This window comes from Periplaneta americana, chromosome 16 (genome assembly GCF_040183065.1).
Source record: "Periplaneta americana isolate PAMFEO1 chromosome 16, P.americana_PAMFEO1_priV1, whole genome shotgun sequence".
Lineage (NCBI taxonomy): Eukaryota > Metazoa > Arthropoda > Insecta > Blattodea > Blattidae > Periplaneta > Periplaneta americana.
The window spans coordinates 182325724-182353323 of NC_091132.1; the positions used below are offsets into that span (position 1 = coordinate 182325724).

At 34.4% G+C, this 27600-nt stretch overlaps 1 protein-coding gene across 1 annotated transcript; it reads right to left on the reverse strand.

The window, feature by feature from the left end:
- Positions 1–528: 528 nt before the first annotated feature.
- LOC138692181 (serine protease inhibitor dipetalogastin-like) lies at positions 529–27600 on the reverse strand. The gene is made up of 10 exons (XM_069815236.1): positions 27540–27600; positions 21060–21194; positions 18760–18897; positions 13773–13940; positions 11709–11843; positions 10494–10658; positions 4762–4938; positions 2912–3073; positions 2117–2275; positions 529–664 (listed from the first exon to the last, which is right to left on the reverse strand). Exons 1-10 carry the CDS (start codon positions 27589–27591, stop codon positions 630–632), a joined length of 1326 nt encoding a protein of 441 aa, XP_069671337.1. The 5' UTR covers positions 27592–27600; the 3' UTR covers positions 529–629.

Below are 27600 nucleotides of genomic sequence, written 5' to 3' on the forward strand. Positions count from 1 at the left end.
ATGCGTTTATTTAATACCATGAAACCAGTTCATATTGTTTTCTTACAATAGACCTATTTAACTCTGTTGTTTACAGACATTGAGTTGCAGCCTTGTTTCTCCCTCGTCTCTGCCACACGCTACACTCAAAAAACTCTGCAACTACTAAATTCACAGCAGTATTTGGAATATCGTTTTAATACCTTGCATATTATTTTCGCAACTTTTTTTTTGTACAAAATCTTACATTAAAAAGATGTAACAGTGTGCAGAATTTGAGGGTCCTTTGCAACCTTCCAGTGTTGACTGTTTCCTTGTGAGAGTTGAATGGCCAAGAGCTATAATACTTGTTACTTAGATATAAAAAAAAGTTTGTAATGGTGTCACCACTGGTGCCTTTGCAAAATAGATTAGTTCAGTTACATTTCCAGTGCTGGGTTGAAAATCGGAAGTTATACTATTTTCTGTTGCAATGTGTATTTTTAGTATGGTTTTTGTCTTTGTTAGGAAATGTATAATAATAGACAAAGAATTTTAATAAAATGCAGTAAAACTAGCTAGCACACTACAAATTCTTTTAGAAGGGTGTCTAAAATATACTACATTCGCATTTATTTGTAGACTGAAGAAATGATGGATTTGTTGGAGCACTACACACACTCGTCAAAATGTGCCACGTCTAGATCTGTAAGATAAGAGAAGCAAAAGTCACTATTGTTTTAGTGTAGCTTTGGCAAAAGTGATGAAACATTGTTGTGTTATATTAGTTATGACATTATGGTATTCATAAAAATTACGAACACTGCAGTTCCGGAAATTGGATGCAGTTAGTACAGTAATAATAATAATTCGATATTTTATTTACATATTTATTTTTAATATATAAAATAGATTTATGGTGTTTTTCTGAAAATTTGCTATGGTCGTTTCACAACTTATTCTCTTACTGGGAACTAGCTGCTTTAATCATAGTGAGGTCAGTTGTCAAGAAAACAGTCTTACTTCAAATCTGCAGTGGAGTATTACTTGGCACCAGAGGAACTGTGCCGATTGTTAAATGGCGTGAAAAATATAGAATCAGACAGCAAGTTCAGGAAGAAATTGTAACAACAATAATAAAATTCTCTATTGCAAATCTTAGGAACCATTTATATGGCACACACAATATTGAAGACATTGTTGATTTACATTATCGATTAGATTGTTGATTTACAGAACATACCTAGTTATTTAGAAACTATATTTTATGAAGAACACTATTTCTTTTCTAGAAACATTTATGAAATACTCTGTGTCTTGGGCAAAAGCATATAGGCTATTTGTGTCTGACTATATAAATAAATAATTGTGATGGTATATTATGGTATTCTAATTCATGATATATTATTACATGTTTGACAATCACTGAATGTCTTGTCATTGGTTATATTTCTTTTACATGCGTACGTAACTGTGAAGTATCTATTGAGTTAAGAAGTACTTGGATTCCTTCATATTAATGTGAGGAAACCATTTATTTCTACAAATTCGTATTGTTTTTCTGTAAAGGAATTTATTGCGTTACATAAGCTGTTAATTTAAAAAAAAATTAAGTTCTTTGATTAGACATTCACAATGAGTATGCGTTTAATAGGAAAGAGCTCGTCATATTTCAATATTTGGCAGTGGACTTTTCTGTTCATAGTTAACATTTTAATTTCACAGAAAGTTTGTGATGTGATGTGTTTTTTGACAAACTCCTAATCACCCACAGTATTTGTGGCTGTTTTGTCTACTTTTACTGATTTCTGAATATGAGTTAGTCCAAAAGCTAAATTGTATAAAAATAATACGTGTTAGATTGATTTGCAATAGAATTAAGAAAGTTCACATGAATTACAAATGGTTTTTTTACGACAGAATCTTTAATCTGAATTTTGGTTGTAGTAGATCATTTCAGTGTCTCAATCTTGTTTGTTTTCAATTTTATCTGTTATCTCAAATCTGCAGTAAGGTTACTTTTTTACTAATGTCATGTAGCAGCTGTCATGTGCGCAAAATAATTGTCAGAAACAACAATCCGTTTCTTCTACTGCTATTTAATTTCATGACTAGTTAAATAAAAACTAATTTTTAAAAGGCTGAGTTTGTATTGTACCTGGTTTCTTCAGCTTCGTACACCAGAAAGCATAGAGATTGAGATATGTCTTTCCATCATTAGCACATACATAGGGCAGATCCATTCTTGCAGTGTCATCTGCCATTTTACATATGCTTTCACTATTGGTACACTCACCAGAGTGTAGCACCAAAAGTCCTGTAATGACAATTCAGATACACTTTTTTTTTTAAGCTTGTATTACTTCAAGTGCTCGTAGAAAGAAGTAATGCACATTTTATGATAGCCATTCCTCACATAACGAAAAGTGCAGAAAACTAGAATAACAGAAATTTAATAAACACTTCTGTGAGTGTCTGCCATTCATCAAAACTATGAAGAGAAGAACTATGTAATCGAAACAGGAGCAAATAGATGGACTTAGGCCTTGTCAAAAAGAATTTTTTACGGTGTTATCAATGTCCATGGGGTAGCAATTGGAAAATGGAGGAAAATGCTATGCTGAAGGCTACCATATAGTGCCAACATTTGAGAAAATAGTGTGAGCTGAACTACATATCTCTTTCGTATATGTGTGTATGTTTGTGTGTGAATCAAGAATAAAACAGAAAGCAAATGTCAGCAGACCACATTTCCACACTTTTCTCTCTATTCTGCAGAAACTGCTTTTAAGTAAGATACAATAATGTAATTATGTCACAAATTCGTTTCTAGAAAAATGCAGTGAGAAATTCTCCCCATAAAAAGTTGCATTGTCACTGCACGAACACTGTCAACAGATGCATTTCTACCTTTACAAAGATACGTTATTTTTCTGTATTTATCTTGTCTCACCTTTGGTTTTGGAGGCAGCACAGGCAAATTTTGTTGGATTGGCATATGTGACATTATTAGTAGCGCACAGAGGGTCCACAGTCTCATCTTCTATGCTACATGGAGAAGTTGGTGCTGGTACCTTATCCTTCTCACATACATAATCCGACTTGAGTTTTAAATCTGCAACAGTTTTGTAACATTAGAAAAATGTCTTATTTATAATAATATAGTGAGTTTTATAGTTAGTATAAAAGAGGAAGAGATTAGTGAAGTGCTTTGTGTGGAATGTGGCATTGTATGGGGCAGAAACATGTATATTATGACGAAGTGAAGAGGAGCGAATAGAAGCATTTGAAATGTAGATATGGAGAAGAATGGAATGTGTGAAGTGGACATACAGAAAAAGAAATTAAGCTGTGTTGGAATGAGTGGGTGAAGAAAGAATGATGCTGAAACTGATCAAGAAGAGGAAAAGGAATTTGTTGGGTCACTGGCTGAGAAGAAACTGCCTATTGAAGGATATACTGGAAGGAATAGTGAATGGAAGAAGAGTTCGGGGCAGAAGATGATGTCAGATAATAGACGACATTAAGATATATGGATCATATGAGGAGACAAAGAGGAAAGCAGAAAATAGAAAATACTGGAGAAAGCTGGGTTTGCAGTAAAAGACCTGCCCTTGGACAGAACACTGAATTAATGAAGGAATGAATAAATGGTATAGTATTCATCATTTTGAAAATTGAAGTATATTCAAAAGTATTTTAAGTAATTTATTTAAAACCCTAAATTTCTCTATCAGAATTGAAGCTGCCGATACATACATACATACATACATACATACATACATACATACATACATACATACATACATACATACATACATACATACATACTGCAATATATATCAATTTAATAATTTAATAGTTGAATAAAATACAACAGTCTGAAATGAAAATGCCTGAGAAATTAATAAAAGTGGTATGTTTTCAATAATAGATTGTATTGATCATTGATGGACCTTTAAATTGAAAATCAATCAGTATATAGTTAATTTTTTGTAGTTGACTTGTTAACTAGCCATGGAATTATTTGTGCGGTAGAAATATCTATTTGAACAAGTTTTATCACAAACCCAGTGAGGATTTTTATGGATGAAACAATGAAGACGCATTGTTAAGAACATATCACCATTTGATGAAAACCTTTTAGTTGGTTTACGACAGAATATTATTCGAATATAGGCATAATTATAGTAGGAACCAAACAAGTCGTTTTTAAATTAACACTTCATTGTGTTGTGCATATATATCTGATATCTACACGAGGATCTGGAATTACACCTTTAAAAAATTCAAGTGGTGCGTTGTCTCACCAATCAAGATGAAGATTTATACATGCAATTCTGTCAAATTGTAACGGACTTAAAGAAATCTTGTAAACAGTGAGGAAATACTAGTATCATAATTCTTTAAATTTTGTAAAAACAATATAGGTGGATGGCAAACTAACAGATATGAAGAGTTCACGGGAAAAAATATGAATGTCACATTTCTGTTAAGGATTAGATAGTGATCTAATTGAGTCTATAACTGCAAGATGTAGTGCTGTTTCTATAGAAAATAAAGGAAAGGATTACTGATTTGTGGTGATAATTCTCCTTTTTACCATTTTTCATAAGAACAACATTAAATTTCGTAGTGATCCATTGAATTAGATAATGACATCAACCTTAATAAAACTGTGATATTCATCGTTTTTCCCGCGAACTCTTCATATGTTAAATGTATTTTTTATATGTCTATATCTATCCCTAGAAATTGTGAAAAAATCTGGTAACCTTAAAGTATAGGCTTGTAGCAGCTTACTTGTTATGTTGGAGGATCTGCAGAGCAAGCTGAATATACTCATATAAGAGTTCCCGTCATTGCCACATACTGGTGCAACTACTGGGTACTTGCTTTCTATTTCACAGGCTTCCTCAGGTGAAATGTTCTTTGGAACTTCAGACAGTTTGCAGGGACCATCATGACGAAGAGTGAGACCTAGGAGCAAGGCACAAGAGTTACAAGAACCTACTGTCATATCTTTTTTTTTTATGTAACTATGTTAAGTCATCTGAGTTGTAATGGAACACCTTCATTAGCAGTCACTTTTAAATATTGTCTAGTGTCTTATTAACATTGCAATAAATGGTAAAATACTATTAGTCTGTGATTCGATGTCAGAGTGACTTTTTTTTTTTACAGTTATTATAGTCCTAAAATGTACTTATTGTTTGTATGCATCTGAAGTCTGACTGGTATAATATGTAGCTAGTCGGTGATGTATGCAATGGAAGAGGAAAGGAACTGGCCACCCTACCCCTTTATCTTCTGGCCTAGTTGCCTTATAAGTGGTGCCTTCTTGGTAACAGTTGTGAGGTTCAGACCTGTCTTTGGACAGTCGACTTAACAACAACAATATACTTTGTGTTCTACTTTATCTCAAATGATAATATCGTATTTGCTCGCGTAATTTGCGCACTTTTTAATTAACTTTGGCCACTGAAAAATTGGGGTGCGTAAAATATGCGGATTTTTCAAATAAGAGGTCCTGTTCTCAGTTTATCTCAATTAGTATATGTGTAGGTAAGTATTTGCGGTAGGGCTAATTTTCTATACCGGTAACTTGTCTCTACCAAGGACAAGCATTGTTAAAGTAGCGGGACTTTGGGGTTCCTTTCTGAAGCAGGTACTTCAGTTGCTGGTGAATGACCTACGATGGACTGTAGGGAAGGAAATCCCTACTACACTGAAAAAAATATGTACGTAAAATGTGCGCGCAAAATACACGGAGCAAAAATAAAGTTCAAAATAATCCCTTAAAAAGTAGGGTGCGCAAAATACGCGGGGGCGCAAATTACGTGAGCAAATATGGTATATCGGGCTATTAATGTAAAATGACATGGATTCAGTTTACAGCAGAGAAGTGAAGATCTATGTTCCTTCCGAAGAACTGAATGTGTTTATTGTATGTAGTCTTAATTGGTGGTCTTATGCCATGTTGACTGGGGACAAGCATTTCATGCAAAATTCGAGTGCTCGTTTAAAATTGCTACAAGAATGGGGATGAAACTGATCTAAAAGCCTGGTCCATAAAGTAGTTGGTGATTATGACGGTAATGGTAGTGATAGTATTTGGTATTTGGTTGTATACAATTGCATAAATATAAAGTTACTGTATATTATTTTATGTTATTTTTACACATTTATTTGCATGCAGTGAAGGATTTAAATGTTTTAAAATGACTCATTCCATGAACGATATTGGGAAATTGGGAATCAAATGTACTAACATTTTAATCTTTTCTATAATAATTCCTGTTGTTTTTGAAGCATTTTTGTATTTGAATAATGATGGTGTAAAATGTCATATACTGCTTTGGAGAAGGAAATTTATTTTCTTGAATGTGCAATGGTAACTTGCAAATTACTGAATGTAGCAGTCTTTATTATTTATTTATGTAAGCCTAGGTCTATCTGAAGGATTAATATTATAAATTCTTGATTCACTGGCACAGTAACATGGAATCAATACATCTTGATTACGCAACTTTTAACACAACTCAATTTCAGAACACACACACTCTGACTCCACATTACACTACGCAAACACACCTCCACAGGAAACACAAACAAAAGGCACCAAGACCAGCACCAATCAGTTCTGAAGATGGCCAATAACAGGCTGAAACTAGTTAACCAGGTACTGTAATATTTAACTCGCAAAATATATATAATACATATTCTGAATGGAATTAATATTAAAAATATTAGAATTGTCATTACTTTTCTAATGAAAAATCTTATTACACGAACTTAAATATTATATACTGGTACTCTTAATTTTGAATATAGACCCAGATGAAGTTATTTATTTTCACACGGAAATGAGTGTAATATATAAAATAAGATAATTATCAATTTAACAATTGATTTACATTAAAAAGATACATTAAGAAACTGTTATATACATAAAACAGAAATACAAATTAAGGAATTTACCCCCATTTGAGCAAACACTCATGGTCAGGAGTAAACTGACCTGTAGATAAGCAGAAAGAGGAAGACAAAATAAAATTAATATAAGTAATAAAATAGCCACAGATTACAAAAACAAGAGCCTGTAAGATAAAGAAAAAGAAAAATGAATTGAAATATACCACAAAGCAAATTTGGCTGTCTTTACCACTGTTTTAGTACTTACTTACAAATGGCTTTTAAGAGACCTGGAGATTCTTTGCTGCCTTCACGTAAGTTCGCCATTGGTCCCTGTCCTGAGCAAGATTAATCCAGTCCCTAGTATCATATCCCACTTTCCTCAAATCCATTTTAATATTATCCTCCTATCTATGTCTCGGCCTCCCTAAAGGTCTTTTTCTCAGGTCTTCCAACTAACACTATATGATTTCTGGATTCACCCATACATACATGTCCTGCCCATCTCAAGCATTCCATTCTTTTAGTATGTAATATAATAGAATCGTTCATTTCAGCATTGCATTTGATTGTACAATATTAATTTATAAAATAGTGGTAGCACCCAAATGGGATTAAAGAAGATCAAAATTTTGATTTTGAGTTTGTGTATTGTGATTTTTTCAATAAACTGAATTAACCTTGTCTCGTATTCGAAATATTAATAATACAAATCGCGCATGAAATGAATAAATAAACACATTTTATGTTAATAAGTGAATAACAATTTGTTTGAAACTCCAAACTTTTTTTTTATGGCTCTATGAGTGGGCTCATAGATGTCGCTAGTGCTGAGAAGTGTAGACCACTTAGAAAAATTGTAACAAATGACAGAAACATCAGGAAAGTTTTTCATCAGTAGTGGAAAACGGTTCCAAATAAGTTAATTGATAGCAAGTTATATGTGTCATATAAAACAGAGAAAATGCGAGACAAGTAGAAAAAGAAGTGTTTAAAAAAATTGTGGCAAGAAACTAGTGAATTGTTTTAATTAAAAAACACCGATTGAATATTTTCAGAAACTGGACACTTATCTAAAAGTTAGGTACATAGAAAATTGCATTAATCTTCTAAGAAATGAAAATTTTGCAATTGTAACCTCATGGACCAGTAGCCAAACCATTTTTACTTAGGCAGTGCATTCAGTTAGTCATAAGTCATAACTTAAAATGGATATCCTTGCTTGTATGCTACAACACTGAAATGGGTATCAAAGTAGACTATTGCTAGTCAAATCGAATGTTTATAATATTAATTTTATTATTAATATCGATTAGCAAGTTATTCCTATTCCATTTGCGCATCATCTAGACACGAAACAAAATAAGCAAGATGATAAAATTTAGATTTCACTAATTCAACCGTGATAATTGGAATTTTATGTGTAATTATAAAGAAAAGTCTGTTGTGAATTTAAGTGTAAATATTGGTAATGTACAAATCAAGTTGAAAGTTTTTAAAAACACTTTCGGCTGCCCTTTTAATATTTGTATCGATTGAGGAAGCGAAAGAACGGTCGTGGTTTAACTTAATAATCCATGGTATGACAGTCCATCAAGGACCTAGGCCAACCAGCTGACTGCTGATCTCACGTCCACATGCCTCAGCAAAGGTGAACGAACATCCAACCAGTATGGGAGTAACATGTTATGATCAGCACGATGATATTCCAGCCATTAAAGCAGATTTTCGAAACCAGATTTCCCCAAATTCATCATGATGATGTGTGGACATTGGTTCCATATGTTGAGCGAAATTTAATAAGAAAATTTCTTCCCCATGAGAACTCGAACCATTGTTCATTCCATAATGTGGGTTCACATATGATGTCTCAGATCACAACACTATCACAGTCTACTATATACAGTTACGAAGTTTGAGTTTTGAGGGTGCTAGAAACAATAGACTGTGATGGTACTATTTTGCATTGCCTGTAATGAGGCGATATTAGCGATCCTAGTGGTGAGCAACTACCTAATGTTTGCATATTTACTACGTATTGAGCTTCGCGACTGTATATACTAGACACTATGATGTGGAACTTGAGTGGACTCTAGCCTACCAAAATCCTTCTACTGGTGCCACCCCTGCCGTCAAGTATCTGAGATGTCTAATTAATTTTGATTGCAGTTCGTACAGTGCTCTCATTTTATGAAGAAACTTCGCACCATTCTGCTGCCGGCCGAATTCCTGCTGTCCCAACCACAGAGTGGGAAGCCAGTTCTACAAAAGATCCCAGCAGTTAGTTGCTTCTGAGAATTGTACCAAAACGTGTGTGTGACTGTTGCTTGTTTATTAAGTAATCAATTGGAAAATAAAGTAGGTATATGGTTGAAAGCAAATTTATTTGATGGAATGTTATGTGAAAAAATATAACTATAGAAGATGCGTTCAGAAATTTGCTCGTAAATATCCTGACTCTAGCATTCCTACAAAATCTTGCACTTCGAAGTTGATGAAAAAGTGGCTTAATCCAGGTTCAGTTTGATATACAGAGGAAGTGGAAAAAACATGTTTTAACTGAAGATAAAGTTGGGAATATTCAGCTGCAGTTAGAAGCAAATCCCAGAAAATCACTTAATAGTCTAATGCAGGAAATGAACATATCGGCCCACAAAACGACCAGACTCCTGAAATTTCGACCATATAAACAAAGGTTTGTGCAGGAACTTCACCAGACAGATTTCGTAGCAAGAATAAGGTTCTATAATTGGTTTCGTGAAAGTGTTTACAATGGAAATTTGGATCTGCAGCTAATGTTTATGTCTGACAAGGCATGGTTCCATCTTTGTGTACATGTAAATTCTCAAAATGTGCGAATGTGGTGTATTGAGAACCCGTGTATTATACGAGAAGTGCCATCACATCCCATTAACATAGGGGTATATAGTAAGCGTGCAGTGGATAATTGGGCCTATATTTTTCGAAGACCGCGTGAATTCAAATGTGTATATAAGAATACGAGTAATGTTTCGTCCAATGAACTGACACAGGAAGAAAAGGATTATGGATATATTTTCAACAGGACAGTACCACAGCACATACTGCTCATATTTCTATAAACACTTTACATCCAGTTTTTTATGATTGGATAATTAGTATAGGTTTACGGCCCCCTAGATCAGCCAACCTAACTTACTGTGATTATTATCTTTGGGGAACCTAAAGGGCAAAGTTTATCGAAATCCCGTACTATAGAAGAACTGAAGGCCGAAATAGCACGTGCAGTACAGTCTATTACCGAAGTGAAATTACAGAAAGTGGCAAATAAGTTGTTTAAACAATGTGAGGCATATCTTACTGTGGAAGGAGATCATTATCAACAGTATCGGAAATAAACCTGTGTACATGTATCTTTTATAATAATTTAAAGTTGTGGACGTATTTTATTCTGTAGTTGCTAAATATCTTGATTTGGCGCTAGTAACAGAACATGCTCCCTGCTGGTGCAAGCATGAACTGCAAGAAAATGTACGCCGGGTTTCCGCTGTAATCTAGTTGTCTCGTAAAATGGGAGCACAGTATTTAAATGTGGTTTTAATCCATGTAAGTTATATATTTTTATAATACTTGTATGTTACCTTTATTTTTATTCCTAACACACTTAAACTGCTGAGCAGTGAGGTATGTGATTCCATCAGATGCACACAGGCCATTACTGATGCTCTCATCAAACTTGGAAACTCTCTCTTCACAGCTTGAGTCTTCAGACCACCCACAATATCCCTCTCGTGTGATGCTTACATCTAGAAACATATAAGATGAGGTTTCTTGTAAAAGAAAAGGTTGTGTTTCTTTGTAAAAGACACAGATTGAGACTTGTCTGTCAAAAGAACTGATTTCATCTAATACAGAAGCATAATAAAATGCATTTGAGCCTGCCCGCAAGAAACAATGGAAACATCTTTAAAGAAACTCAGGAAAGATTTTGACAAACCTTTACTGGCCCTCTGATCCAATAGTTGAAAATTAAATATCTTTTCAGTATAAAATTACCTATTACAGATATTCTTATATCGTAGACCCACCCACATGCATTGTGAGCTCTATGTTCACTGTATGCCACTGGTTTCTTATGCATTGTATTTGTACTTCATCCACAGGCCTGTGTCAACTTTCTTGACTTCAAAAGTAATTCTTGTCAGAAATTCACATTCTATTCATTCTCGGCACTGCATTTCAAATTTATGTAAATAATTTATTATTAAAAAAACTGATAAATATTCATGAGCAAATTCTGAAATATGCTTGCAAATATTGACTAATATTTATGAAAAGTTACACTTTTAATATACGAGGTATATCAGGACACCTGGAGGATTTATTGAAAATATCGTTTTATATATTGAGCAAATTCAGTTATCCAATACTTCCTTAAGGAGCTTGCTTGAACAGTTAAAAAGTGTATCCCCTACATATTAACACTTGTGCATGTGACTTCATATTTAACAATGTGAGTGTAATAAAAAAAAAGGGAAGGCTTATTTCCATATTAAAATCGTTGTTTTCAAAAAAAGTTTTTTATTTTGGTTTTATTAAAATACTTTCTTGATACTTCATCTGGTTAGTAAATTCGAAGACAGTAAATTGAAAACTGAACTTTGTGTTATGTGTTTTGGTTCCTGTTGTGAAGGGGTGAGAAGATAAACAATAATATTGTAGTAAAACTTAGTAAAACATAATTTATTTAATGCTACTTAAATGCAATATCCCCTCTTTAAACAATTTAAATGAAATATTGGAACTGTTATGAATGTAAATAACAAAAGAAATAAGCAAATAAATAATATACTTACTGTGCAGACTATAGAGATGTTGGTCACACAGGAATGTTTCCATATTTGGATATGTGACATCATTAGTTGCACACAGCGGCTTGAAGAAACGTGATATCTTGCATGGGCATGCCCCCTTCTGTTTTACCTTTGTTGCTTTTGTAATAAAAAATAAATACATTTAAAATTGATTGCCTCATTTAAGTCTTTTAAATGGTTACTAAATTATAAAATGGTAAATCTAAGGGCAATTATCTATACTAATAATAAATCTGTAACCAAAATTTTTCTGGTAATTTTCGCTTTTCCATAAATAATTGATGTTAACATGTATAATTAATCATCCTGAGACCGAAAATCGCATTTTTGAAATTGTTGTTTGTATGTCAGTCTGTCTGGATGTTTGTTACTTTTTCTCGCGATAATGGCAGGAACAGATTTCTATGAAAATTGTAATATAAATTAAGTTCGTTCTAACTTAGATTTTAGGCTATATTGCATTCAGAATACTTGATTTAAAAGGGGGGTTATAAGGGTGCCTGAATTAAATAAATCGAAATATCTCACTTATTACTGATTTTCATGAAAAATGTTACATAACAAAAGTTTCTTTAAAAACTATTTCCGATAAGTTTTATTCTATGCTAAATTTTTATAGGACTGATATTTAACGAGATACAAGAATTTTTAAAATAACAATATGTTTTATTACTGCCGCCTCAGACTAGTAGGCTGTAATGAAATGAAAACAAATGACTCCGCCTATTTAAGGCGGCCTTGCACACAACAAACAGAGAATATTATTCATTTAACACTTTTTATACTGTTCAATTCCAAATCCTCTCTATGGAGTAAAAATTAATATTTTACCATTGAGCTTACTGGAAGTGAATTATTTTAAAAAGTGTCACAAAATGTTGTTCCTGCGCTCATAATTTACCCATATTCGTTTCCTGTGTTTCTTAAAATAATATTTATGTACCAAATTCATTTTCATTTTTATTATTTGCATAAAGAATGATGTGCAACTGAACGAGTTGGCTCACACGGTAGAATTTGAGACTCACATTTGGGAGGTCATGAGTTCAAACTCTGTGGTCGACCAATCTGACTGGGTTTTTTTTTATGGTTTCCCTTAGTCATAAAGGCAAATGTGAGATTGAAAATTTACATGCCTCAATTACCAATACGATAAACATTAATCAAAGTCTATAAACAATTACATGAACACAAGCCATCTACAACATTCTATACAAACAGGAACTCAAGAATAGTAAAAATGACTTGCTGTGTATAAATAAACTTAACAGAGAAAAAAAAAGATATAGAGTGAGGGCAACATAAAAAATTAGCCTCGTACACAATCCACTCTATATTGACATTAATTTTGAGTAATTTATTAAAAGATGCAGTCAAGACTAATTTAGAGAAATGTTAAACGAAATATCCTTGCACCAAAAACGGATGTTCTCTGAACCAAATGATCCTATTTTAATTCTTTGCATATAATAACAGTTAAGAAACATGTCCTTGCACCAAATGAGTGCTCTCTGGACCAAAATGATCGTATTTTATTTATGTAAATACAATTTCAATTAAATAACATATTAAACGATTTATCAAACACGGATATTCCTGGACCAAATGCCCTATTTTAATTATGTAATTACTTTATATTTATTTCTAACAGGTGCAGCAAAGCACATGGGTATGGCTAGTATTATGCTCTTATGTATGATTGAGAAACCAGCAGCAAAAAATGTGCATAGTTTATAAACGTTTAATAATAATAAAGTGATGATCAATAATTTAAGCTGTCATAGGAATTCGTGGTGGCAGTGGCGGTGGTGGTGGCGGTGGTGGTGGCGGTGGGGGTAGCAGTGGTGATGGCGGTGGCAGCGGCATTAGTGACGGAAATGGTGGTGGTAGTAGTAGTAGTAGTAGTAGTAGTAATAATAATAATAATAACAATAATAATAAATACTCTCATACAATTTACTTTTACTAAGGTAGCCTAATATGCAAAATTAACAATTTGCTCTACAAGCCTATTTTTCGCATAGTCTATAATATTGTAGTACTTACAGTTGCCTGAGTGCAAATTCTCACAATGGAGATGCCAGATGCTATTATAGGTGAATTCGTCAGTTCCACACACTGGTTCCCATAATACAGGCGGTATTACTTCTGCCCAACACTTGTCTATTGCTCCTCCTGGACACACCTCATTAGCTATAATGGAAAGCTGGGGGTCTGTAAGAAGAAATTAGGTTAGAATTATTTTTGTTTATATTTATTTATTTGAAAGTACACAGGCATTACTACCCATAAAAGCACCTTCTTAACTTTTGACACTCTAGCTCCATCTCACTTGCCGAATACCTCCAGACGCGCAGCATCTGCTGCTGAATTAGCCGTGAAAAAAAAAGTCAGTAAGTATGCTCATCTTTCAGACAATTATATCTTTGTCCCCTTTGCTGTGGAGACCTTCGGTCCTTGGAGTTTTGGTATCTCAAATCTGCCAAATTTTGATCTCCATTACTGGTGATCGTCATTGCACTACTTATTTGCGTCAACGTTTAAGTATTGCAATTCAACGCGGAAATGCAATGAGCATTCGGTCCTTGGAGTCATGACGCTAAAATTATGGTATCTCAAATCTGCCAAATTTTGATCTCCATTACTGGTGATCGTCGTTGCACTACTTATTTGCGTCAACGTTTAAGTATTGCAATTCAACGCGGAAATGCAATGAGCATTCAGTTCTTGGAGTCATGACGCTAAAGTTTTGGTATCTCAAATCTGCCAAATTTTGATCTCCATTACCGGTGATCGTCGTTGCACTACTTGTTTGCGTCAACGTTTAAGTATTCCAATTCAACGCGGAAATGCAATGAGCGTTTTGGGTACTCTTCCCGAGTCCAGCCTTTTGGATGAACTCTTTCTCTTGTAAAATTTATTTAGTATAGATAGATATTCTTAGAAGTAATTAATTTTTTCTTTACAAGATAATATTTTATACAAAAATATATATATATATATATATATATATATATATATATATAATGTCATACACATTTAGACACGTTTATTTGATAAGTCAATAATATACCTAAATCTTCATGTTCATTTTCTGCTGGTAAAACTGTTGCCTCTACTTCGTTCGTAGATGTACTTGGAAATGCAATTTAGTTAACAATGTAAAACAAATTCATATTTGCAGCAGAGTGTTATAACACATACAATGAGTAAACTGAATATAATGAGAGAGAGAGAGAGAAATAGCTTCTTAATTAACAAAATTTGCATAAATGTGGTTCTTAAATATATTATCTCTTCCTGAAAATGAATCAACATCATTGGAATTATTTAACTTGTTATAAAGGGACAACATTCTGATTAGGGGTGAATTAGGAATATGGAAAAGTACATTTTTTACGTGACTTAACGAATGAAGCATAAAAAGGAATTAATTTCAATATATCTGAAGAATCAATTTTGTTTGTAAATATTCTCTGAGAAATTAAATTGTGCATACTGATCTCCTATGTTGGAGGGATTTCATATTAAACATTGATCGTAGCTGCAATGTTGGTGTCCAAATAGGGCAAGAGTTTTCAAACGATTTAAAATACATGAATCTTAAAAATTTATTGTGAATAATTTCAACTACATGTTGTTGATCTTTATGGATTGCGGCCCAGATGATTAAGACATACTATAATTTACTCCTAAGTAAGTTGTTGTATAGTAGAGTCAGGACTGCAGGATTATTAAACAGTTTTGAAATTCTAATGACAAATCCAAGTGCTTTATAAGCAGAATTAACAATAGACCAATTATTTAGTCCCGACAGCTCAGCGACGCGAAAGAGGGGAAGTAATAGGAGTAGTAGGGAGAGCTCAGGAGTAGAGATAAGGGCGAGCCGTCGGTAAAGGAATGCAGTACAGCTTAATTGTACTAGAAACATACCGCTCTACCGCACGCATGACATCCGATCGCTTTGAAGACAAGCGAGTGACTAATCCAAACACCCCTTGGCATAACTAAATGGACTCGTCTGACCCAGGCGCACATCTCCGGTGACTGTCAGGACTAAATCGTATTACGCCTAAATTCTTAATAATTGTTGATACTGATTCTAAACATACCTCGTTTATAAAATAATATGTAGTTTCTTCACTTCTTTTCAGTGAAAAACTCTTACTTCATTCTGTCTCGAATTTAACTGCCTTGTTAATAGTATGTGCATATTGTGGTGGTAAAAATAAAATTCCCGCCCTAGTATAATATGTTCCATATAAAAATAACATGTTAATTTCCTGAAAGTTGTTTGTAAAGTTCATTTTTATATCATGAAGTGCAGTTTCACAGAAAGGACTTTAACAACAGACTTTTACTGCCTCCTACCAATTGGTTGTCATAAATAAATGTCTTTCTTGCTGTGACGGAAATCTTGTCTTCGCCTTTTAGTAACCAATCAGAACCCTTTTAGAACAATTTACAGGTTCCCTTCTTATCCACATAGAGGGGGAGTTGCCACATCTTTTCAGAATTCCAAGATTTCCGTCACTTAGCACTAGAATATCATTGAATTGGGCAATTATGACATGGGAATGGGGGGGGGAGGCGGGGGGGGACGGTCAGAGGTGTTTGTGTAGGAAGTCGTAAATCTGTTAAGTGAGTGTTCAAAGGAGCCACCGAACTGCACACTATGATAGTAAATAAAGTATATGAGAGTTGTCAAACTCTGATGGAATTATAGCTGGTATTTCGAGTTTGATGTTGGGAAATGAAGGGAATATTCCTCGGCTCGTTTGATACTGATACTACTCAATTATATAGATGAATTATTATAGATGGAGAGTGGGACGAGACCACCTACACTTGGATCACATTTACGAGCTCTTTGTGCTACCTCCAGAGATGAATTTTGACTTGGGTATTGAATGACCTGTGAATTTTGCCTTCAGTCCTTTGATTCGAGGAAAGCGTTACGTGATGTAACTCTGTGTCATACATAGTCAGTTTTTCTTTTAATTTGAACTACTGTAAGTTAAGCCGAAAATTTTTAGTTTTCTTTAAAAATCCGCTATCCTCGGCCAAAGAATCTGCAAACCTCGGACCTAGTGTTTTGCATAATCATTAATAGATCAGCAAGAATGATAATAATTCAACATGCAATATACCAAAGTTGAATATTTACAAAGATAATTGCGCCATGAAAGCGAAAAATTGTAATTCCAAGCAATATAATTCGAAATATCACGAATCAAAATTCGTAATAATGTACACACCAATGCTTACTTCTGGCGAACTGATTACCCTGATTCTAACGGCACTGACTTAAAAATTGTATGTTACTTTAAAAATTAAACTGTTTTGCACATTTTTAATGTTACAAAATTGCCATTCTTGTATTCATACTATTGCTCTAGCAAGCCACTCATTCACTCATGCTACGAGTCTAGAAATCAAGGTGGACATTTAAAATCACTAATAAATTATTCTCCGCGGCAAATCACCTGCATATGAGGAGAACCAATCAGAGATCGCTGTGGCGTTGTAAATATAGATGGCTTGTGCGAGAAAGTGACGTCTCGTGTGAGAGAGAGATGGCGATATCGGAGTCAGAGGGAGGGAAAATATCAGTTTCCCGCCTTATGAAATATTTGTCACATTGCAGCTACTAAGATAGTCAATCAATCGCGCTGTAATTTTTATGATTCACAGGTCAATGTCTGAGGAAAGCATAGAAAAAAATTCGAAATCATAATATTTTTTGGAAACGAACAGAAAAAATAGTAACTTCGAAGTGATCTGTTCAAAAATTGGTAAGCGGCTAACAGCTTAAGTCGTTGAAATTAGATAGTACCGGTAGTGGGGAATTGGAGGAATGGTGAAGTAGTGCGAGAAGAAATCTGTTTCGACACCGTCTTCGTCCACTACAAATTCTATATGTATTCTGTTTAGTTCATATTAAATTTTTAACGTGGAGAGAAAATGAAAGAATATGAGTTTATACATACAGGGTGAGTAAGGAGAAAAGGTACATGGTGTGAGGGGTGATAATATTGGTGAGTCTGAACAAAAAAGTTAATGAACGCAAATGAACCACCAATGCTTTCATGACCTTGGTACTAGCACAGTCTAGTATATACAGTCACGAAGCTTGAGTTGTGAAGGTGCTAGGAACAATAGACTGTGCCGGTACTATTTCGCATTGTCTGTAATGAGGCGATATTAGCGGTCCTAGTGGTTAGCAACTATCTATGGATGCATATTTACTTCGTATTGAGCTTCGTGACTGTATATATATTAAACTTGGTACTAGAATGAGGTGATGTGATCGCACCATACCCCGACCACTTTGTACTCACTTTCCCCAGAAGGATCGGATACTCAAAGTGACAGGAGTCTGAGTGGAACTCTTTCTGGCAGTTTTGACGAAAAAATTTCCTTAATCACTCAGGGTTGAACCCTGGAACTTCTAGTCCATAGCCAGTTGTTTTACTAATTGAGCTTCCCGGCTCGGCTGCTATTTGTAAAATATAATGTTTATGCATTTTTAAATAATTATTGTATGTTATCGAACTTCTTGCCTCTGATTGAAGTCTGGCTGTAATGTACATCTGTTATCAGGCAGTACATATCACTTGACAATATGTGTCAGAGGAAGAACAATTGTTTATATGCATCTGAAGTCTGATTAGTGTAATATATATAGCTAATTGGCAATGTATACAATGGAGAGGGAAAGGAACTGGCCACTCTATCTCATTATCTCCTGGTCTAGTTTCCTCATAAATGATGCCTTGTTGGTATCACTTGTGAGGTTCGGACCTGTCTTCGGACAGTTGGCTAAACAACAACATCGAACTTCTAGAGAATAACAGTAAAACAAATCTCAAAAAGTACATAATTATGTATAGGTAGTACAGTATTTCAATTTGTCAATGAGGTTAATTCAGTACGGTTATTTTTTAACTAGCTGCACTAACTTCATTGAAGTCTGTGCTATGTTACAATACATTAATTGTGAGGATACTAGGCCTACATTTTCACACATTACCGTTTAGCAAGACTTTGGTGCAGTCAAAAGCCGAACGAGTAGGATATGTGATGTTGTTAGTTGCACAGACTGGAGAAACAGCATCAGAATCCAGAACTCCGTGGCAGGCACAGGGGTACATGTATTTGGCCGTCAAATCTGTGGGAACACCGGTACATAAACGTCAAACACTGTTTACTATAACTACATATTCTAGCCGTGAAGTTAATAGAGAAACAGGTCATTTATGCAGGTGTTTTCAAAAGAGATGTTCTAATTAGGTTTAATATCTTTATTATTTACTAATATTATTACGTTACCATGATGAAAGTAATTAAACTTATGTAATATTAACAAAGACCTAAGCTACGTTTAATATTTAATGAACAGATTTTCAATAAATAAACTTCAAATAGATGTAGGCCTACTGATTACTCACATAATAACAAAAGTTCTCAGTTACAGTTACAATTGTAATCTAAATCTGCTGCTGAATCAAAGACCAAATAAATCATTCCAGGTCTTACCTATCACTAAAATCCTATCAGTTACATACCACAGTGTTAAATACAAATTGAAACAAAATCGGAATTTATGTGCAGTATCTTAGTTAAAGGAGCCAAACAGAAGTGTGTAACTTATTTTATAGTACTTAGCTTGTGTCTCCCTTTTTCTTTTCCCTCTCTGCCTTTTTCGTGCCTCTTTCTCTGCTTCTACCTCTTTCTCCTTGCCCTTTCTCTCTCTCAACACTTACTTACTTGCAAATGGCTTTTAAGGAACCCGCTGGTTCATTGCCGCCCTCACACAAGCCCGCCATTGGTCCCTATCCTGTGCAAGATTAATCCACTCTATCATCATATCCCACCTCCCTTAAATCCATTTTAATATTATCCTCCCATCTACGTCTCGGCCTCCCCAAAGGTCTTTTTTCCCTCTGGTCTCCCAACTAACACTCTATATGTATTTCTGGGTTCGCCCATACGTGCTACATGCCCTGCCCATCTCAAACGTCTGAATTTAATGTTCCTAATTATGTCAGATGAAGATTACAATGTGTGCAGTTTTGTAACTTTCTCCATTCTCCTGTAACTTCATCCCTCTTAGCCCCAAATATTTTCCTAAGAACCTTATTCTCAAACATCCTTAATCTCATGCTAGATAATCAGTCCCATTCCGAGGCTTATTGTATGGATTCATAACAAGCTGTTTTTTTACGGTGATGGGTTGTTAGCCCTTCGCCCAACCCCCAAGCTGGAGGACCACCCCTTATCGGCTGTCCACAACTGCTTACTCAATATATTCGCAGCTACCCTCCTTATCTGGAGGCCTCTCTCAACACACAAAAAAATATATTTATAATACATGTATATTTTTTTCTTTCTATATAGCAATATAAATGGTACTGTACGAGAGTGGATTTATTACCTATCAATGCAAATTAATTAAGGAATGAAGTTTATTCTTAAATAAATATTAACTTTTCGTTATTAATAAAGACAGAGAAAAAAGTGTACACAATAATTATGTACATATGTTTCTCTATCCCTAATCTTCTCAATACGAGAATAAAGTAACAAATGAAACAATTAAACCATCAACAAGTAAAATAAATGCTGTTGGTTGCTTCCTTTACCTGTAATTGTGCTTCATGACTTTATTTTAGAAAATGTGCGTAAGAACAAGTTATTAGCGAATTACTTTACAATAGTGAATTGACATTTTTAATGATACGTAAGAAATTATTTCTTACGTTTGAAACTTCAAGTATTATCTACCAGTACTGAAAAATTTGTTAAAATAAACTTCCTCCTTTTCTCCCAGCATTCTTGAAATATGAACTTAGAGTAAAATAATGCATTTTATTTGATGCGTAGGAAAATATACATGTAAAATATTTTGCCTCGAAATATTAATTTATGTGCATAATGTTATAGTGGCTCTGATGAGGCTGTGGCTGATATGTACATCCATTATCAGGCAGTATACCTCACTTAGAGAAAGAACAAATTTTTTGTGTACATCTAAGTCTGATTAGTGTAATGTGTTATTAGTTACTTGTGTGCAATGTAGGGAGAAAGGGACCAGCCACCCTACCTCATCTCCTTGCTTAGTTGCTCCATGAGTGATGCCTTATTGGTGTCATTTATGAGGTTCAAACCTGTCTTCCGACAGTTGATTAAACAACAGTGTTATAGTGTATAAAATTTGTGACAGATATAATTTTCAAACAAAATCACTCGTGTATATTTTTCAGAATGCAGTTTGCATTTAAATACAGACTCTAGTTGTGCGCTTATCTCCATCAGGCGGAGTATACTTACTCTTCCCCGGGTTTAGGATGGAAATGCATTCTAGTAGTTCATAGTTGAAGTAATCCTTGTCATCTGAACCGCAAACTGGCATGTACACATTCTGGTAAGTGCAGTTGTGGTCCTGCAGCAATCTCTGCCCCCACACTGCAACGCAAAAATCAAAGTGAGAACAATGCTGTACAGTAACTGATAACATGTCCCTTAGTTGGGACTTAGAAATTGAAATTATGTGGTGCATTATTTCAACATAAATAAGTTTAATATTTATGTAAATATCATTGTTAATTAAGTACCGCACATTGGGACATATTATATGCAGTGTTTTGTACTTTGTAAACTCTATTTTGAATTTAGTTAAACACTATGTATTAACAGATTTTGGAATTGGGTTTCTCAAACTTAGGAGCTCTGCTTTTTTTTTTTACTTGGTTATTTAACGACTCTGTATCAACTACTAGGTTCTTTAGAGTCGATGGGATTGATGATAGCGAAATGAGACCGAGTATTCGCCATAGATTACCTGACATTCGCCTTACGGTTGAGAAAAACAAAAAACCAACCAGGTAATCAGCCCAAGCGGGAATCGAACACGCGCCCGACCGCAACTGCGGCGTCTCAGCCGACTGAGCTACGCCGGTGGCTGGACTCTGCTGATTCTCATTTCAAGGAACATATTTTTTGTGGACTCTTTCAGAATTTTTTTCCTGCACTAATTACTGGCCATGGAGGTTAGACATGTGGCTAGGTAAAACTAATATAAAAAATACGCAAAATAAATTCGGAAGTAAAACGAATGCACATAATGTAATTCTGAATAGTTCATTCTCTATTTGTAACATTCTTTTACCCTTAAAGTTAAAAGAAAAATACTGAGAATAGGATCCATGTTTATATGACGGTTTTTGCTCAGAATGTCTTCGGAGTGGCGGTAACTTCTCCTGAATCACCTTCTATGTGTACCTGTGTAAGTTTATTTTTGCAGACTCGCCTAGGTCTTGACTTACAGCTGTAACTTATTGGCTTACCTTGTAAGTGTTGGAACTTTCGACTGCTAGAAATACGAAGAGGTGGATTGAAATGACAAGTTATAAAAAAAAAACTAAAACTGGCTTCAGTAGGCTAGTATTCTGGAGCTAGAAATGCGTTGTTAATTCCTTAGTTGCTTTGTACAATTTTTTTTTCAATTTTTAACTAAAATTACATTATTCTTACACACTTTTTACAACAATTGTTACAGATCACACGACGTAGCTCGATTCTTTACAGTTCAGTTTTGCATCCTAATGTACAGTCTTAAAGAGTTTACAAGAATGACGTGATTTATAATAATTGTTGTGACAAGTGCGTAAGAAAAATGCAATTTTGTAGTTAAAAATTGGAAAAAAAAATTCTGTACGAAACAACTATGGAATTTAACAAGACTTTTTAGCTTCAGATTACTAGCTAATTAAAGAAATAATTATACTTCTGAATAGTTTATTCTCTAATTATAATATTATTTTATCCTTAAAACTAAAGAAAAAAGGTATTTTTGACAACTTCAAATTAATGTAACTCTGAAAATATTTAGATTAGGACCCATATTTATATGACTTTTTTTTGCTCAAAATGTCTTCGGCAATATGCTCCGTAAGTGACGGTAATTTCTCCTGAATTTCCCTTTATATGGACTACCAATTCTCAAAATTCTGAATACTTGTTTAACAATCTGTATTATGCAGATAGAGTACGTTGAGCTTTCTTTTCTGTAACTTATAATATGTGATAATTTATGTATAAGTATGTTAAAATGAGGGAAGATTTTGAATTTGTGAATGAGCTTCCAAAGGATAAATTAAAACGTGAATAAAACAATTAAACATTTTTTGAGAAGAAGCAAATTTTATGATCTGAATCATTCCTTTCACATTTCCACTAAACCACAGCTTCGTAACACTGAACTCGAGGAGAGAAGATAGCTTCTTCCATTATTTTTCCCTACATAATGACTCTCCCGACATTTAAGTTTCGAAATGAATGCAGTGATCGAATCTGAGATGTTGTAGTTTACCTTTTCTTTCTGATCTACCGTGCCATTGATTCATAAAATGCCTACACAAATCATTCATTCTCTTCGTCCAATTTAGGTAATCGAAAACAATATTTTAACGCAAACAGTAACAACTAAGCCATTCCAGACACTGTTTTGTAATTATTGATTTAATTTAAAAATAATTTACGTCATCACTGTGAAATTACTAGCATTACAATCATGTGTTTCTTTATGAGAACAAGTTATGATGAATTCCCCTCTTGCATCTGAAACTGAACTATTTATCGCATACTTAACAGCGATTTGTACACTTTTCTTGTTCTCTTACGTCTTCTTCGAGACTGTGAAACAGCATAACTGCATTCTTCAATATTAATTTCATTCATATTTTACGGTATCACGTGCATCCTAGCCAACAGTGCAAGTGACATTAGTTATGTGCATAGTCTATGCTGCATGTAGCGCACGAATGCCGACTTAGGTCAGTTTGGAAGCAGTAAACGGAATACTTACGTCAGTTTGAAGTAAATGTAATGTGTTTCACTGCGTGTAATGAATAATTTTTAGCATTATAGAATATATGTTTATATCCTTTTGATAGAAGGTGAAACAATAATTCTGAACCTATATTCAGTTAAAAAAAATAATAACTTAGGAGACTTTGGAATCCACCTCTGTATATACACAACACGACACTTTTGGTACGATTTCTTCGTAAACCTACGTATAAAAAATGAGAGTCGATGCTTTAATGTGTAGGCCCTATTGAATTGCCTCGAAATAAATTTAACTGCACTAACGTAAGTAAACTGTAGGCTGTACTAATGCTCTAACTTTGGCGTAGGTTCGAATCCGTTTTTTAACGGTATTAGAGTTATCATTGTTTGTATACCAGTGAAAAGAGAGTTTGAATAATCACATTTACAAAAATGTGGCGTACGGTACAAAACGAATAATTATAATAGTATTAAGACTAAGGTATCATAATCATTAATGTAAGTTATCAGATTGTAAGTTAATAGGGACTTAAAAAAAATTGCAAGCAATAGCTGACGTGGAATTTTCACTGAAGACTGAACTGCGCTCTAGCAGTCTAGCAGTTCAATGAGTCTCGCTTTGAGTCCTTAGAAATGCCTGCTGTCATAACGTGGATTTACAAATAAGTATTTTAAATACTAAATAAAGTTGAAAGTGTATAACACTACTATAGGCTATGCTAGACAGCTAGAGGAAATTGGAACTTTCGGAAATATAAGATTTATTGGATTTCTCAGAAGAACAGTTGGATGAAATTGCAAGATCCCTAAAAACAATGAAATTCTACGGGAACTAGATATTCTCACATACGCTCCCGACAAAATCAATACAAGTAAACTTATATGTTACAAGGCTGGGTGGATTCAGATTATTTATCTAGTCGGCCTCGGTGGCGCAGTCGGTACAATGCTGGCTTTCTGTGCCCAAGGTTGCGGGTTCGATTCCAGCTCAGGTCTATGGTATTTAAGCATGTTTAAATGCGACAGGCTCATGCTAGTAGATTTACTGACATGTAAAAGAACTCCTGCGGGACAAAATTCCGGTACACCGGCGATGTTGAGATAGGCATAACCTCGGCAGTTGCGAGCGTCGTTAAATAAAACATAATTTTAAAATTTTCAGATTATCTATGTCAATTCTGAATACCAACCTAGAGGGATGATGGAAATGATATGGCCAGTTTTATGACACTTCATGCCTTCCAATATTGTCTGTAGATTTTCTAGCACACCTCTTTCCCTTATTTCCTTATCGGTCCCTTCTCTTCAGATCTTTCTCGTCTTCTTCCTTGTGATGGTCACATTAATACTTGTTTAGCAATTAATCCAGTAATTCTTTGTAACAATAATAGATAAAAAAACTGCCCGCCGGAATATTTCTCTAAGAATTAAGCATCGTGGATGCCCAGCGTCAAAAGTGTCCGTTCACAACGCTTGCGACCATATAACCTGTCCATTTCCGTATAAAGACTCGGGTTTGAATCCTAGCATATCTTTTTTTATTATTTAATGCGTTCTTTGATCAAATTCATTGTCATTTTTTCTTGTTTTGTGAGTTTCATATGCAATATTTAGAGTATTAGTATAATACACAAAGATTCACACGATTTATAGCATACGTAAAGACATCTATGAATCGATTTAATCTAAACTAATAGTTACGAGCATATATCGTCATCTTACATGAACTTTGCCGTAGCTCTTGTGAACCGCACTTAAGACTTTTAATAATTTCAACACGAGCAGTCTTGTAAATGACAGAATGAAATGAGTTTTGATGTCGTCTGCTACCATAAACATGCCTTGGATTTGTATAATTTTGTCATTTCTTATTTTTTTAAGTATCTGTTTTTCCGCCACTCGTCTAAAAATGCATCTCATTTTATTTATTTTGACCTTTCCTCTATTTATCAAATTAATTTAATATTTACGTCTGCGTCTACTGGTTGAAGTGAAGAAAAAAACTAGCAAGACCTGTGAATGTTTAGCAATTGTAATTAAGGGGAGTGTGAGAAGTCCCAACCCGCTAATGTGAAATTTACAAAATTCATTTTCCATTTTCACTGGAAATATTCGAGAAAACACAATGAAAATTTTATAGAATGTAGATTAAAATTTTGTTAATTCACTGATTTTCTCCCCATCAAAATACCTTACTCTAAGGCAAAATATATATATTTTTTAATTTTGATGTAGGCATAGTTTCTTCAATTTTTATTTTTTATGGTGCCAGTTTGTCCTAGTTTTACCACGACAGATCCACATTGCCACAATAACGTTTTGAGTGAGTGGCAACATTTTCTGAATTATAACTTAAGCAGTTCCCGAGAAAGTTGTAACCCCATGTAAGCAAATGTATTTTAGAAATCGTAATAAAAATATGTGGAAACGAACATGGAAACTTCCAGGAGTTGTTATCGCCACAAACCGCAGCCTTATAGAAAAACTGCCCCTGAGTTATTGAATTTTGATTCAACGAGTGCTCGCGAAAAAAGAAAGAGGTTTGTAGGGTAACATAATAAAAACAATTGTAAAGATAGGTAGTCTTCTTATAATCAAATAACATTAATTTAAATAATTTAAACCGAAAATTCCAAATTGTGCCATAAAATAAAAATTTCACTATTCATACAACTCTTATTTGTTTTTAGAAATATAACATGATGATGATACGATGATGATGGCGATGATGACCTTATCTTACCGGAGTGGTTAAAGAAAACATACTCCGCGACTGTTTTTAGTAGGTACATATTTCATCAGATCGAACCCTTCTTCCTCTGGTAAGAAACCGCTAGCTGAAGTTCAGACACTGTACAGCAGGGGTTCTCAACCTTTTAAAGATTGTGAGCACCGCCCACATGTGTTACTAAGTGAGCGGACACTATGAAATCGGATAGGTTTAATAGGTCTATATGAATATATAAATGAAATAAATAAATAAACAAACCAAATTTTAAAACACTCACCAGGGTAATGATATCCTTGAATTTGAATGTCACTCAGAATTTTAGTGATGTCTAAGGAGAAACAGTCCTGCAGATGTGAATAAGTAAATCATGATTGTGCTTTGTTCTTGAGGTAATTCATGTGTGAGAAAGTTTTTTCCCCCCCCCCCCCCGCATAGGTTGGTTGTCTCTAATGTAGCCACACATTTGAAAGAAACACTCCCCATTATTTGGAGTCTTTTTGTATCTTCTGTCCCCCAAAAACTATATGAATTTTTTCTTTTAAAACAAATATTTCAGTGCTAAGGAGGACTGGAGATCTATCAGCCATGTTGTTCTCTTGAATAATCTTAATCTTTGATTAAGCCCATACTGAATTGAAAGAGGTTATACACCAAAAATACGGGAGGACCTATTAGATCGCTAAAATAATATAATGGATGCATAGAAACACTGTTTGTACAGTAGTGGCAAAAGAAACCGGATCGACCTTTGTAGCTTTTTTCAGAGCCTTGTTCACTCCAGACTGGTAACTAAGACTTTCTTGTTTGAATCCTGCCTCGGAATGAAACTTTTTTTTCTTCCTTATTCAAATTTATTCCCAATACTTTTCGATTGCAGCGATATTTTACTACTTAATTAATTTATTATTCCCAGAACATGAATTTTACCAGCTTGTTTTCTAATGGCTTTCGAAATGGGCTACGTCAGCAGTCGAAACTACAACAATTTCAATAGATTACTCGCTATCTTGTGAATGCGGGCGTGGCATGCGCAGTGGCTCATTTCGGGGACTTTGATTATTCCGTCGGTCCGGTTTTTTTTGCCACTACTGTACAACAAAGTTTGAATTGAAAAAGGTACCTCAGGAGCACATTCTTACTCGCATGACGAGAGCACCAAATGTCATTAAAAGAGCAGTATGGTGCCTGCTGTACAGTAACTGCCTATAGTACGAGAGTGCCGGACTTACCTGTGAGAACGCTGTGCAGAAACGCCACGAGGAGGAAGGCAGCGCTTGCCATGTCTGAATG

Coding starts and splice junctions, on each gene's coding strand:
- LOC138692181 (XM_069815236.1), bottom strand. CDS start 27,591: ATGGCAAGCGCTGCCTTCCTCCTCGTGGCGTTTCTGCACAGCGTTCTC. Junction 2,276..2,911: donor TGCTGCCTCCAAAACCAAAG/GTGAGACAAGAT, acceptor TTGTCATTACAG/GACTTTTGGTGCTACACTCT. Junction 665..2,116: donor TACGAAGCTGAAGAAACCAG/GTACAATACAAA, acceptor CTTATCTTACAG/ATCTAGACGTGGCACATTTT.